This window comes from Nannobrachium achirus (genome assembly GCF_963921795.1).
Source record: "Nannobrachium achirus genome assembly, chromosome: 24".
NCBI classification, from domain to species: Eukaryota; Metazoa; Chordata; class Actinopteri; order Myctophiformes; family Myctophidae; genus Nannobrachium; species Nannobrachium achirus.
Genome location: NC_137831.1, coordinates 4,925,994 through 4,941,471, shown reverse-complemented (window position 1 = coordinate 4,941,471; position 15,478 = coordinate 4,925,994). Strand labels below are relative to the sequence as shown.

Sequence of the window (15,478 nt, the reverse complement as noted above, 5' to 3'; positions counted from 1 at the left end):
ATTTTCTATAGAAGCAGTGATCGTTTAGTGGCATCATTAAAGGTTGTATGTTTTTATTTTTCTCAAAATCCTCACGCTGACCAGACAGGACACCACTGTAAGAGGGATTCACATTTTGAACACAGCTTGCATTTAATCAACACACCCACCAGCATCAAACAATGTGATTCACTGCTGACATGTATGTGTGCTGTTATGGTTAAAGAGGCGGTGCCATAGTTTTGTACGTTTTCTGTTTTTCATCTGTCTAGGAGGTTGGCAGTACTTCATTAGACCCCCTTGTGTGGTTGTTATGAGCAATAATGTATTCTCTTTGTATTTAGGTTTTTTCATGGCGGCTGCCAAAAACACAGATACAATTACATCATAGAATCAACCCCTCCACTAATTACCATTCACCCTTGCCTGGTTAAAGGCCCACTTCACCTCTGGTACAACCAGATCTTATTTTATTGTTGTTTGGGACACGATCAACACAATCCTGAGTTATGATGCATTTTGCATCATCATGCTGCATATGATGCAAAATGCATCACTAGTCATGCTGAAATACTAAAATATCTCAAAACACAGATTGAACACAATAGATTACTCGGATTGTGTTGATCGTGTCCCAAACAACAATAACATAAGATCTGGTTGTCCCAGAGGTGAAGTGGCCCTTTAATAAACCAGACTCTATCACACACTTCGTTTTGGGAAGAGAGTCTTGAATTTCGGGGAGAGATTATTTTTCTGGGGGGCAGGCTAAATTCTATTGACGTAATGTTAGGGGCGGTTTAAAAAATGTCAAGGTGACTTGCTCTTAATTGCTCCCTTTGAACTACAAAGGGGTTGTAAACTGCAGTAATTGATTGAGCCATACAAGTGTCAATAGCTCGTTAGTGTTCTCTCTAATCAATGAAACATCAAAGACAACTACCTCTGTGATGCCTGTCAGAGGGGAGGGGGGAATGTTTTTGTCTCCACACAGCCTACAGCTCTGATTGGCTAACCCTTTCTGGTGGCCGGTGGAAATGGATTCTCAATTGTGAGGCTCCAGACCACACTACACCATGGGGTGGTGTTGTGCGGTCTGGTTTATTAACCAGGCTACATTCACCCAACACTAACTTCAGCTGGGTCACCACCCACCATGACAACCAGGCATACTTAATGAATGGTGGGTGTGGCCACATAAAAACCTAATTTTAACTCTTTCTGTACACTTTTTTTGGAAAAAACCTTCCTCCTAATATAATCATAATAGTAGATAATCATGTTTTGAGGGGGGAATCATGGCACCCCATCTTTAAAGCCATAGTCACACTGCAATGAGTCACAATATGTGTTCTGTTCATATGCACTGTTCCCAGACAAGTTTAACTTAACAAAGGTTCTGGTCTTTTACAGCTTTGTAGAATAGAGCAGAGCACCGATTCTCTTCAGCATCACAAGTAACAGACTACACAAAATATTCTTCCCATTGTTGTTACTACTTTATTTTTTTCCAGTTCTCTTTTTGGATAGGGTCAAATGAACATTTCTGTGGACAGAAAATATTGAATATTATGATAGACCCACGATGCACATGATCTTCACAGGACACAGTTCATACTCACTCATCGTAACGTTGTAAGTCTTGCTCAGCAGTCGACCGTTGATGTGCACAGAGTATATTCCAAAGTCTTCTATGGTCATTTTCTTGATGACCAACTGTCCAGTTTCTTTATCCAGTTCTGTGCGTTTTTTAAAAGTCCCGTAGTAATCCACATCAGGACCAAGAACCAGATCCCATTCTGCTGCTTTATTGGGTCCATGTTTCCACAGGATGCTAGTGATGGGTTCAGTAACAGAGCTATTATCTGGAAGCAGGCGAAGGACTCCTTGTGGTGGAATGTAAATCAAACCTTGTTGAGCTGTGGAGAGATTTGAACAGATAAAGCAGTCAGCAATGAGATACAGTAGAATGAAAGGTTTATCAGACAGAATATAAAATGTGTCCCGGCGAGCTTCAGACAGAGTCTTCTGACAGGGCTTATTATTTAGCAGTGCAGAAAAACCTCCTCCATAGATCTTCTTTTTTCTTTTCTTTTTTCCACTTGAGCAAAGATTTTCAGGAAAATAGCTAATCTACAAGCTCACTTTAGCACAAGACTGTGGTTGTACTGGTCAGCACCCAGTAGCCTACAACACACTGTGGTTGTACTGGTCAGCTCCCAGTACAACAGTAACACACTGTGGTTGTACTGGTCAGCTCCCAGTACAACAGTAACACACTGTGGTTGTACTGGTCAGCTCCCAGTACAACAGTAGACTGTGGTTGTACTGGTCAGCTCCCAGTACAACAGTATCACACTGTGGTTGTACTGGTCAGCTCCCAGTACAACAGTAACACACTGTGGTTGTACTGATCAGCTCCCAGTAGTGTTGATTTCGTCGACTGAAAGTATGACAAAAAATGTTTGTCTACTACCTTTTTTCACTGACGAAAACAACTAAATAAAAATTAAGCTATGATTACTAAAAATTGACAATTTCTTTAACAAATAAAAACTAGACTAAAATGTTAGGGAGGGACTAGTGTGGTTGGTTGCGCTCAGGCTGAAAATAGCAGATCTACAAGCTCACAACATGTTGCGCTGCCCATACCCAGAGTGGGTGTAGATACAGTATACTTTCAGAAGTGGGGGAGCACATCTAGCCTAGTGCTTTTTTCCCTCTACACCATAAATACCAGCATGTTGGCTGATGTCCCTGATGAGAATAGCAGATCTACAAGCTCACAACTGATGTCCCACCAGAATATGGATGTTGGTCCTTCAAGTAGTAGTAAACTCTTTAACTGTTCAGGCATGTTGAAAAAGTGGTTCTCAAACATTTTCATGTCAAGGAGACCCAAATTGAACACAATGTAATTTATTTGAAGACCCCATCTGAAAGTATATTGTGCCAGGGACCCCCATCAGAGAAGATCTGTGTTTAATAATTGTTCAAAAATGTTCAAAATGATTGCACATATTTCAAAATGTTTCAATATGTGTCTAATTTTTTTTTTTTTTAACAACAGCCACGTTACAAGGTTAAAACTAGAACATTTGAAATTTGTTAAATTGCAAGTGAGGTTGCCCTGTGGTTCAAATCATATTTGAGTTTTGGGAAGTGAATTTCCATTATTTTGGGGGCTATGTTTTTTGTTTACCAGTAAGTGCTGCATCTTGCCCAGTAATGCATTGTAATGCATTACTGGGCTGATTTGACCTCTGTGGGACCAGAGCCTGCTTTCAGTGTGTCAATGAACAAAGTTCATCCAGATGCCTGGGGATCCCCATATATGAGTATAAGGGGGTACTCTAACAGGGCATCTATAAACCCTAACGGGGCCTAACAGGCCAGCATCTGGGAATGACCATACTGTATATGGACATTTAATTTATGTTATGTGTTAATATATATCCATATACATATATGGACTTAATATTAACGTTTTCGGGGGGATATATGGACATATATGGTCTCATGTAGTCTATGATGTCAGTCATCTTCAGATTTGGGAAAAGTTGAATTTTTAATTAAAGTCAGTGGGGAACATTAATTCACAAAAAAATGTATATCAATTAAACAATACAACTTTTTCTTAGCAAAATGCAAATTGAAAATTCCCGATGTACGGTATTTATAATAATAGTACTAAAGTCAATATCATAAGTCAGAGTAGCAGTACACCAATGTTACCAGAAGAGGGCACCGTGATTCCACACATAAACTGCTAGCTCCCTTTCTGCACATACTGTAGTCAACAATGTGACCATGTTGACATGCATTCACAAGTTTACACATTAGTTTAATTTACAGATCTACCATTTCAAAACCTCACACGTCCTGCCATGGCAAGACGGTTGATTTTCAGGGGATTGGCAGAACATTGAGCTTGTAGATCAGCTATTTTTGATATATTTATGACCTCTGGTGTTGAAGTGTCTGGTGTGCTTTTCAATGGGAATGGAGTGGTTTCTTGACATTTGAGAGTTTCTGCAAAAATACGCTCCATTCTCTATTATTATTATTATTATTATTATTATTATTATTATTATAGTTCAATATATTATAGTTCCAAAGGTGGTACTGCAGCTGAAAATGCGCTGAGAGCCATTCAAAAATGAGAGGCTCTCTATTCAGGAGTGGTAATTTAGCCTCAAACCTTTTGAAAAACGTTTTTGGGACAAACAATATGACATAAATACTTTTTAAATGCATGGTGTATCACCTTTAAGCACACTTTGCCACTTGATTTGCCTCAATTTGAACCGATTACGAATGCATGTGTGAGTATGTGCGTGCGCGAGTGACTCTAGAGGTCAAAGGGTGAAAGCCGGTGAATGAGATCAACAAAGGAGAGGTGTTCAAAACAGTCACAACACGCGCGTACACACACACACACACACACACACACACACACGCGCGCGTACACACACACACACACACACACACACACACACACACACACACACACACACACACACACACACACACACACACACACACACACACACACACACACACACACACACACAGTACATTTACCACCATTGATTCCGGATGGGGACCCGTTCGGAATCAATGGAAACTAAAAATAATTATTGAACTCTACTCTCCATGGCATGAGTAATCAATAGGGGAAAAAAAACATTTTGGGGGTGAACTACTCCTGTAATGCTAGTAAGACCAAGAAGATGGTGGCATCCAATCGAGTACCCCTGGTGCCAAGCACCATTAATGTGGAGGTGGTGGAGTTTGTGGACAACTACAAACTCCTAGGATGCACCTGAACAGCTCATTGGACTGATCCGACAATGCTGAGGCGATTCACAGCAAGGGGAAGAGCAGGCTGTTCCTCCTGAGAAGACTGAGATCTTTTGGCATGTGCAACAGGATGCTCAGATGTTCTACCAGTCTGTTGTGGCTAGTGTTAATTAACTATATGAAAGCAAATGGACCCGTATTCTAGAGGGAATGTCTTGCTGGGGCGGCAACATCAGAGCGGCGACAGAGTCCATACATCAAAGATTTCTGAAATATCCTAAGAATCCTACCTTGTCTCCGAAGTCTCCGTTTGGCCCCAGCAGAGTGGAGGTGCTCTGGGGCCAGACCACCCTCACCAGGGTGGGCTCCCCCATCAGAACCTTCCTCACGTCCTCCGAGCCCCTCACCAGGGTGGGCTCCCCCATCAGAACCTTCCTCACGTCCTCCGAGCACCTCACCAGGGTGGGCTCCCCCATCAGAACCTTCCTCACGTCCTCCGAGACCCTCACCAGGGTGGGCTCCCCCATCAGAACCTTCCTGACGTCCTCCGAGCACCTCACCCTGATGAGGGGCCGGCCCAGCAGGTGGCTCTTGAACAGGTTGGAGTACTTCTGTCTCCTGGAAGCGTGGAACCCCGAATCCTGAGGAGGGGGGAGGGGAGGGAAACCCTAAGAGGAGAGGAGAGGAGAGGAGAGGAGAGGAGAGGAGAGGAGAGGAGAGGAGAGGAGAGGAGAGGATGGTTAATTGGATATTCAAGGATAGTTAAAGTTTCAATAGAGGGTATGCGTTTGACATCATCATAAAAAAAACTACTTCCAGGCCTTGACAGTCCAAACATCCAAACAGAAAAGACATATCTGATTGCATTAAACAATGTTAAACACAGTTTGCCCCTTGATTTGCCTCAATTTGAACCGATTACGCATGCATGTGTGAGTATGTGCGTGCGTGAGTGACTCTAGAGGTCAAAGGGTGAAAGGTGAATGAGATCAACACAGGAGGTGTTCAAAACAGTCACAACACACACACACGCACACACGCACACGCACACACACACACACACGCACACACGCACACGCACACTCACACTCACACTCAGCGCCATGACCAGCTGGTAATCCGGTTCGTCTATACGATTCAGCCTGTGTGTGTGTGTGTGTGTGTGTGTGTGTGTGTGTGTGTGTGTGTGTGTGTGTGTGTGTGTGTGTGTGTGTGTGTGTGTGTGTGTGTGTGTGTGTGTGTGTGTGAAACTGTTTTCAGAGAGACCACGTGACTTACTGTATCATCATTTGGGGCCATGTCATAGGAGCTTTACAGTACATTTTGTTGGGTGCTCCTAAACTTTTAACCTGCATGTTAGCACCGGTGCTACCAAGTCAAAAAGTTTATTTTGAGCCCTGACAAATCCGTGCTTCAGGAAGTCAGAATGGGACTGGGTTGTGTATATGAACCAGAGCCAGTGGTGTAAAGTACATTTACTAGAGTACTGTAGTCTCAAGTACAAGTAGGTATTTGTACTTCATTAGAGTATTTCCAATTTCCAATACTTTTACTTATACTCCACTACATCTCGGATCCAAATACTGTACTTTTACTCCACATTTGAAAACTTTATTTACTAGTTACTTTGTAGATTTTGATTATTATTACAAAACATACATTAACCACTTCCACCCTATTATATACATTTTGGCCTTTTAAACATAGCAGATCTACACTCTCTACAGGGTAGCGTTCAGGAGAACGGTCTATGGGAGTGTTAAGTCAATCATTTTGTAGTCTGTGCCTACACGGCACCAGCTCTGTCCACAACCATTCAAAACACCAATGTTCAAATCCGTGAATCTCTTTACATTAACCTCATTTTTCAGAAAGGAAGCATGAGAGTTAAAAAGGGTCTTAATGCTTCAAACTCGAATAGAGTTACTCATGTAATTGTTCTCCCTCGGGGCATAATAAAGGTTAGTTCTGGTCTATAGCGTTAGGAGTTCTCCCTAACGCTATGGCTCTATTATGATCCAGGTCTTATGCCTTATGCCTTAACTTCTTTGCCTTTTTTTTTTTTTACTATATATATGTCACCGGATGTTAGAGAAACAGGACGGCCGAGAAACGGAGCACTCGCGGTGCCGCACGGGGCGGAACAAGCGGTCGCCCACAACAACGTCCTCCAGGCGGAGCCCATCGATTGTCCACGACATTGCAAGCGGCGCGAAGGCCAGCGGACCTTGGTCCTGCTCTTCGCCCCCGAGCGCCGCAGGCGCGAGTGGCCGCGAAGAGCGGGCCAGGGCCGCGCGGCCGGCGGAGCGCCGCGCGAGTTACGAAGCCGTGGTGAATGCAATCGTTATATTTATGCCCAGGCCGTAAGGCCTGGGCAAGCCCAAGATAAACGCTCATAGTAAGCTAATGGCTAAGCTAATGGCTAAGCTAATGGCTAAACACCGCCCAGCTAGGCTAGTAAATAAAGAAAGGGAGTCGCAAACGAGTGACGTCAGCGCCTGCACTAGTGAATGGCTGTCTATGGGCTGTCGTCGCCATCTGGTGGTGATTAGTGTGTGGTGAACGAAACAAGCGCTCTTACAATGAACGTCCTGAGTTACCCAAACATACTGTAACATATACATATTTCTTTAAATATTTCAAATAGCCGATCTGCAAGCTCACAACGTGTAGATGTAGATCAACGTTTGAAGTATTTAAAAATGTTTTTCAAAATAGTAAAAAAAAAAGGCAAAGAAGTTAAGGCATAAGACCTGGATCATAATAGAGCCCATATCACTAATGAGCCTTTGCGCTCGCATTACGGGCAGTGCGCCCACTCGTCTGTAGTAAAAATAAAGGTTTCTCTACTCACCAAAACAAAGACGGATTTAGGGAGTTGAAAGCCTACTTTCCTTGGTGGGAAAACTCTGAGCCCCCCACATCACGTCTAAAATACACTTTTTAGCCAGAGAAGAGAATATTTCATCGTAAGGCAAAATCTGGTCAACACATTTCAATTGACAAGATCTGTAGAGGCCGGTGTGGAGTAACTAAAACCTCCGGTGAAAAAGTTTCTTCTCTGGCCAAAAAGTGTATTTTAGACGTGATGTGGGGGGCTCTGAGTGTTCCCACTAAGTAAAGTCGGCTTACAACACCCTTACGCCGTCTTTGTTTTGGTGAGTAACGAACAATATCTTTAGACTTTTACCACAGACGAGAGGGTGCCTTTCCTGCCTCGCAAGGGCTCATCGGTGACATAGTGTCAAGGAGAACTCATTCTAAAGCTGAGCTGATTTGATTATGAGATCAGCGCCATAGAGTTATATTTTCAATATATAAGAATAAAAAAAACTACTTCTTATGGATGATTTTGGGGTAAGTAAGTGATTTGAAGGAGGATATATATATTGATGAATTGAATAGTTTCAAAACACTGTTATTATCAGCATGGAAGACAGAGGCTGTCTGTCTGTGTCTCTCCTACCCCTGCGCTGCTATCGCTGGAGCAGTGGTGGAAGAAGTACTCAATTGTTTTACTTAAGTAAAAGTATCAATACTGCAATATAGAAATACTCTGAGAATGCAGTGGCGTAAAAGTACAATATTTGGATCCAAGATTTGTAGAAGTAAAAGTATTGGAAACACTCAAGTAAAGTACAAATATCTCAAAAGTGTACTTAAGTACAGTACTTGAGTAAATGTAATTTTGATGGAGAATGGAGCGTATTTTGGCAGAAAATCGCAAATGCCAAGACACCACTCCATTCCCTTTGAAAAGCAGAATCCAACTTCATTTAAACTCAGAGAAGGTAATGAAAATAGCAAATTAGCTGATCTACAAGCTCAATGCTCTGCCAATCCACTGGAAATCTACTGTCTTGCCAATGGCAGGATGTGTGAAGTTTTGAAATGGCACATCTGTACATGTGTCCAAATATGATCTGTTTATATGATCTGATGATTACCCATCATCTGTGATGTGTCACCAATGCATGCCTACTCGCCCTTGAAAGCTGCAAGGCTGTATTCTGTATTCTAGACTTTGATTAGACCAATTTTAGACATACGTCTAATAGACGACTATGGCTCTGTAGGTCTTTTTCCTTGCTCTCTCTTTTTCTCTCTCTTTCTCTCTCCCCTCCATCATCCCCCGCCCCCCCCCCCCCTCCCTTCCTATAGGAGGCTGAGTGGCCCCCAGCTTTATAGGGCAGCATGTGCCACAGTGCCAGTGTGTTCATATTGTAGCTATAAGGCTGCATGTGCCACAGTGCCAGTGTGTACATATTGTAGCTATAAGGCTGCATATGCCACAGTGCCAGTGTGTACATATTGTAGCTATAGGGCTGCATGTGCCACAGTGCCAGTGTGTTCATATTGTAGCTATAAGGCTGCATGTGCCACAGTGCCAGTGTGTACATATTGTAGCTATAAGGCTGCATGTGCCACAGTGCCAGTGTGTTCATATTGTAGCTATAAGGCAGCATGTGCCACAGTGCCAGTGTGTAGCTATAAGGCAGCATGTGCCACAGTGCCAGTGTGTACTGTAGCTATAAGGCTGCATGTGCCACAGTGCCAGTGTGTTCATATTGTAGCTATAAGGCTGCATGTGCCACAGTGCCAGTGTGTTCATATTGTAGCTATAAGGCAGCATGTGCCACAGTGCCAGTGTGTACATATTGTATCTATAGCAGCATGTGCCACAGTGCCAGTGTGTTCATATTGTAGCTATAAGGCTGCATGTGCCACAGTGCCAGTGTGTACTGTAGCTATAAGGCTGCATGTGCCACAGTGCCAGTGTGTTCATATTGTAGCTATAAGGCTGCATGTGCCACAGTGCCAGCGTGTACATATTGTAGCTATAGGGCAGCATGTGCCACAGTGCCAGTGTGTTCATATTGTAGCTATAAGGCTGCATGTGCCACAGTGCCAGTGTGTTCATATTGTAGCTATAAGGCAGCATGTGCCACAGTGCCAGTGTGTACATATTGTAGCTATAGGGCAGCATGTGCCACAGTGCCAGTGTGTTCATATTGTAGCTATAAGGCTGCATGTGCCACAGTGCCAGTGTGTTCATATTGTAGCTATAAGGCAGCATGTGCCACAGTGCCAGTGTGTACATATTGTAGCTATAGGGCAGCATGTGCCACAGTGCCAGTGTGTACATATTGTAGCTATAAGGCAGCATGTGCCACAGTGCCAGTGTGTTCATATTGTAGCTATAAGGCTGCATGTGCCAGTGTGTACAATGCATATTGTAGCTATAGCAGCATGTGCCACAGTGCCAGTGTGTTCATATTGTAGCTATAAGGCAGCATGTGCCACAGTGCCAGTGTGTAGCTATAAGGCAGCATGTGCCACAGTGCCAGTGTGTACTGTAGCTATAAGGCTGCATGTGCCACAGTGCCAGTGTGTTCATATTGTAGCTATAAGGCTGCATGTGCCACAGTGCCAGTGTGTTCATATTGTAGCTATAAGGCAGAATGTGCCACAGTGCCAGTGTGTACATATTGTATCTATAGCAGCATGTGCCACAGTGCCAGTGTGTTCATATTGTAGCTATAAGGCTGCATGTGCCACAGTGCCAGTGTGTACTGTAGCTATAAGGCTGCATGTGCCACAGTGCCAGTGTGTTCATATTGTAGCTATAAGGCTGCATGTGCCACAGTGCCAGCGTGTACATATTGTAGCTATAGGGCAGCATGTGCCACAGTGCCAGTGTGTACATATTGTAGCTATAGGGCAGCATGTGCCACAGGGCCAGTGTGTTCATATTGTAGCTATAAGGCTGCATGTGCCACAGTGCCAGTGTGTTCATATTGTAGCTATAAGGCAGCATGTGCCACAGTGCCAGTGTGTACATATTGTAGCTATAGGGCAGCATTTGCCACAGTGCCAGTGTGTACATATTGTAGCTATAAGGCAGCATGTGCCACAGTGCCAGTGTGTTCATATTGTAGCTATAAGGCTGCATGTGCCAGTGTGTACAATGCATATTGTAGCTATAGCAGCATGTGCCACAGTGCCAGTGTGTACATATTGTAGCTATAGCAGCATGTGCCACAGTGCCAGTGTGTTCATATTGTAGCTATAGGGCTGCATGTGCCACAGTGCCAGTGTGTTCATATTGTAGCTATAGCAACATGTGCCACAGTGCCAGTGTGTACATATTGTAGCTATAAGGCAGCATGTGCCACAGTGCCAGTTTGTACATATCGTAGCTATAGCAACACGTGCCACAGTGCCAGTGTGTACATATTGTAGCTATAAGGCAGCATGTGCTACAGTGCCAGTGTGTACATATTGTATCTATAGCAAAATAATATTGTAGCTATAAGGCAGCATGTGCCACAGTGCCAGTGTGTACATATTGTATCTATAGCAGCATGTGCCACAGTGCCAGTGTGTTCATATTGTAGCTATAAGGCTGCATGTGCCACAGTGCCAGTGTGTACTGTAGCTATAAGGCTGCATGTGCCACAGTGCCAGTGTGTTCATATTGTAGCTATAGCAGCATGTGCCACAGTGCCAGTGTGTACTGTAGCTATAAGGCTGCATGTGCCACAGTGCCAGTGTGTTCATATTGTAGCTATAAGGCTGCATGTGCCACAGTGCCAGTGTGTTCATATTGTAGCTATAAGGCTGCATGTGCCACAGTGCCAGTGTGTTCATATTGTAGCTATAAGGCAGCATGTGCCACAGTGCCAGTGTGTATATATTGTAGCTTTATAGGGCTGCATGTGCCACAGTGCCAGTGTGTACATATTGTAGCTATAGCAGCATGTGCCAGAAGTGCCAGTGTGTACATATTGTACCTATAAGGCAGCATGTGCCACAGTGCCAGTGTGTTCATATTGTAGCTATAAGGCAGCATGTGCCACAGTGCCAGTGTGTTCATATTGTAGCTATAAGGCAGCATGTGCCTCAGTGCCAGTGTGTTCATATTGTAGCTATAAGGCAGCATGTGCCACAGTGCCAGTGTGTATATATTGTAGCTTTATAGGGCTGCGTGTGCCACAGTGCCAGTGTGTTCATATTGTAGCTATAAGGCAGCATGTGCCACAGTGCCAGTGTGTTCATATTGTAGCTATAAGGCAGCATGTGCCACAGTGCCAGTGTGTATATATTGTAGCTTTACAGGGCTGCATGTGCCACAGTGCCAGTGTGTACATATTGTAGCTATAGCAGCATGTGCCAGAAGTGCCAGTGTGTACATATTGTACCTATAAGGCAGCATGTGCCACAGTGCCAGTGTGTACATATTGTAGCTATAAGGCAGCATGTGCCACAGTGCCAGTGTGTACATATTGTAGCTATAGCAGCATGTGCCACAGTGCCAGTGTGTTCATATTGTAGCTATAGCAGCATGTGCCACAGTGCCAGTGTGTTCATATTGTAGCTATAGGGCTGCATGTGCCACAGTGCCAGTGTGTTCATATTGTAGCTATAAGGCTGCATGTGCCACAGTGCCAGTGTGTTCATATTGTAGCTAAAAGGCTGCATGTGCCACAGTGCCGTGTTCATATTGTAGCTATAAGGCAGCATGTGCCACAGTGCCAGTGTGTACATATTGTAGCTATAGCAGCATGTGCCACAGTGCCAGTGTGTACATATTGTAGCTATAAGGCTGCATGTGCCACAGTGCCAGTGTGTTCATATTGTAACTATAAGGCAGCATGTGCCACAGTGCCAGTGTGTTCATATTGTAGCTATAAGGCAGCATGTGCCACAGTGCCAGTGTGTTCATATTGTAGCTATAAGGCAGCATGTGCCACAGTGCCAGTGTGTACATATTGTAGGAAGTTGCAAAATCACACCGCCTATAGTTGCATTTCCTACCATCTCCGGCTGTTAGGGCGTTCATTTGACGTACCTGTTTTGTCAACTTGTGTCCTATCAATGTATTTGGCAAATAAGCTTACACTTGAATAAAATAATTAAGTTTTAACTTGAAAGAATGGCTCTTGTTTTTGACATCCCCATTGATGTGCCGTTTCAACTCTTCATTATTTACTACACATGATAAATTGTTGTTAGTTTCTTTCCATGTTTTGCCTTCATAATTTTTATGGAGAATGGAGCATATTTTGGCAGAAAATCACAAATGCCAAGACACCACTCCATTCCCATTGAAAAGCAGAGTCCAACTTCATTTAAACTCAGAGAAGGTAATGAAAATAGCAAAATAGCTGATCTACAAGCTCAATGTTCTGCCAATCCACTGGAAATCTACTGTCTCGCCAATGGCCGGATGTGTGATGTTTTGAAATGGCACATCTGTACATGTGTCCAAATATGGTCATCTGTGATGTGTCACCAATGCCATGCATGCCTACTCGCCCTTGAAAGCTGCAAGGCTGGCTGTATTCTGTATTCTAGACGTTGATTAGAACTATTTTAGACTGACGTCTAATAGACGACTATGGCTCCGTAGGTCTTTTTCCTTGCTCTCTCTTTTTCTCTCTTTCTCTCTCCCCTCCATGATCCCCTGCCCCCGTGTTCATATTGTAGATATAAGGCAGCATGTGCCACAGGGCCAGTTCATATTGTAGCTATAGCAGCATGTGCCACAGTGCCAGTGTGTTCATTTTGTAGCTATAAGGCAGCATGTGCCACAGTGCCAGTGTGTTCATATTGTAGCTATAGGGCAGCATGTGCCACAGTGCCAGTGTGTACATATTGTAGCTATAGGGCAGCATGTGCCACAGTGCCAGTGTGTTCATATTGTAGCCAGACGGCAGCATGTGCCACAGTGCCAGTGTGTACATATTGTAGCTATAAGGCAGCATGTGCCACAGTGCCAGTGTGTTCATATTGTAGCTATAAGGCAGCATGTGCCACAGTGCCAGTGTGTTCATATTGTAGCTATAGGGCAGCATGTGCCACAGTGCCAGTGTGTACATATTGTAGCTATAGGGCAGCATGTGCCACAGTGCCAGTGTGTTCATATTGTAGCCAGACGGCAGCATGTGCCACAGTGCCAGTGTGTACATATTGTAGCTATAAGGCAGCATGTGCCACAGTGCCAGTGTGTACATATTGTAGCTATAGCAGCATGTGCCACAGTGCCAGTGTGTTCATATTGTAGCTATAGGGCAGCATGTGCCACAGTGCCAGTGTGTTCATATTGTAGCTATAAGGCAGCATGTGCCACAGTGCCAGTGTGTTCATATTGTAGCTATAAGGCAGCATGTGCCACAGTGCCAGTGTGTTCATATTGTAGCTATAAGGCTGCATGTGCCACAGTGCCAGTGTGTTCATAATGTAGCTATAAGGCAGCATGTGCCACAGTGCCAGTGTGTTCATATTGTAGCTATAAGGCTGCATGTGCCACAGTGCCAGTGTGTACATAGTGTAGCTATAAGGCTGCATGTGCCACAGTGCCAGTGTGTACATATCGTAGCTATAAGGCAGCATGTGCCACAGTGCCAGTGTGTACATATTGTAGCTATAGCAGCATGTGCCACAGTGCCAGTGTGTTCATATTGTAGCTATAGGGCTGCCGCTGCATGTGCCACAGTGCCAGTGTGTACATATTGTAGCTATAGCAGCATGTGCCACAGTGCCAGTGTGTACATATTGTAGTTATAGCAGCATGTGCCACAGTGCCAGTGTGTACATATTGTAGCTATAGGGATGCATGTGCCACAGTGCCAGTGTGTACATATTGTAGCTATAAGGCAGCATGTGCCACAGTGCCAGTGTGTATATATTGTAGCTAAACGGATGCATGTGCCACAGTGCCAGTGTGTTCATATTGTAGCTATAAGGCAGCATGTGCCACAGTGCCAGTGTGTACATATTGTAGCTAAACGGATGCATGTGCCACAGTGCCAGTGTGTTCATATTGTAGCTATAGGGCTGCATGTGCCACAGTGCCAGTGTGTTCATATTGTAGCTATAAGGCAGCATGTGCCACAATGCCAGTGTGTTCATATTGTAGCTATAAGGCTGCATGTGCCACAGTGCCAGTGTGTACATATTGTAGCTATAAGGCTGCATGTGCCACAGTGCCAGTGTGTTCATATTGTAGCTATAAGGCAGCATGTGCCACAATGCCAGTGTGTTCATATTGTAGCTATAAGGCTGCATGTGCCACAGTGCCAGTGTGTACATATTGTAGCTATAAGGCTGCATGTGCCACAGTGCCAGTGTGTTCATATTGTAGCTATAAGGCAGCATGTGCCACAATGCCAGTGTGTTCATATTGTAGCTATAAGGCTGCATGTGCCACAGTGCCAGTGTGTACATATTGTAGCTATAAGGCTGCATGTGCCACAGTGCCAGTGTGTACATATTGTAGCTATAGGGCTGCATGTGCCACAGTGCCAGTGTGTTCATATTGTAGCTATAAGGCAGCATGTGCCACAATGCCAGTGTGTTCATATTGTAGCTATAAGGCTGCATGTGCCACAGTGCCAGTGTGTACATATTGTAGCTATAAGGCTGCATGTGCCACAGTGCCAGTGTGTTCATATTGTAGCTATAGGGCTATATGTGCCACAGTGCCAGTGTGTTCATATTGTAGCTATAGGGCTGCATCTAAGGAACTATTGCTGTATTGACTGTGACCTCTATGGACCTTCCAGGAAGAGTGCTCATGTGCGTCTTGAGGTGACACGCTTCCTAGTTTCTTCCTTTTTCGCACTGATTTTTTACATTGCACTATTAGGTTGTGTTGGTAGTTTCTGAGTATTTTTGCTTTGTTTAACAATGA

The 15,478-nt window shown here is 44.1% G+C and overlaps 1 protein-coding gene across 1 annotated transcript in view; it reads right to left on the bottom strand.

The window, feature by feature from the left end:
• The window catches only part of LOC308279904 (NACHT, LRR and PYD domains-containing protein 3-like), a gene marked incomplete at both ends in the record, with an annotated part of 49,116 nt that extends 43,229 nt beyond the window's left edge, over positions 1-5,887 (bottom strand). Inside the window, 4 exons of the mRNA XM_080720124.1 lie at positions 1,602-1,898; positions 3,369-3,393; positions 5,073-5,423; positions 5,870-5,887. Of these exons, the coding sequence (XP_080576250.1) occupies positions 1,602-1,898; positions 3,369-3,393; positions 5,073-5,423; positions 5,870-5,887 (691 nt within the window). The remainder of the gene's footprint in view (positions 1-1,601; positions 1,899-3,368; positions 3,394-5,072; positions 5,424-5,869) is intronic.
• Between the last annotated feature and the right edge of the window lie 9,591 nt (positions 5,888-15,478).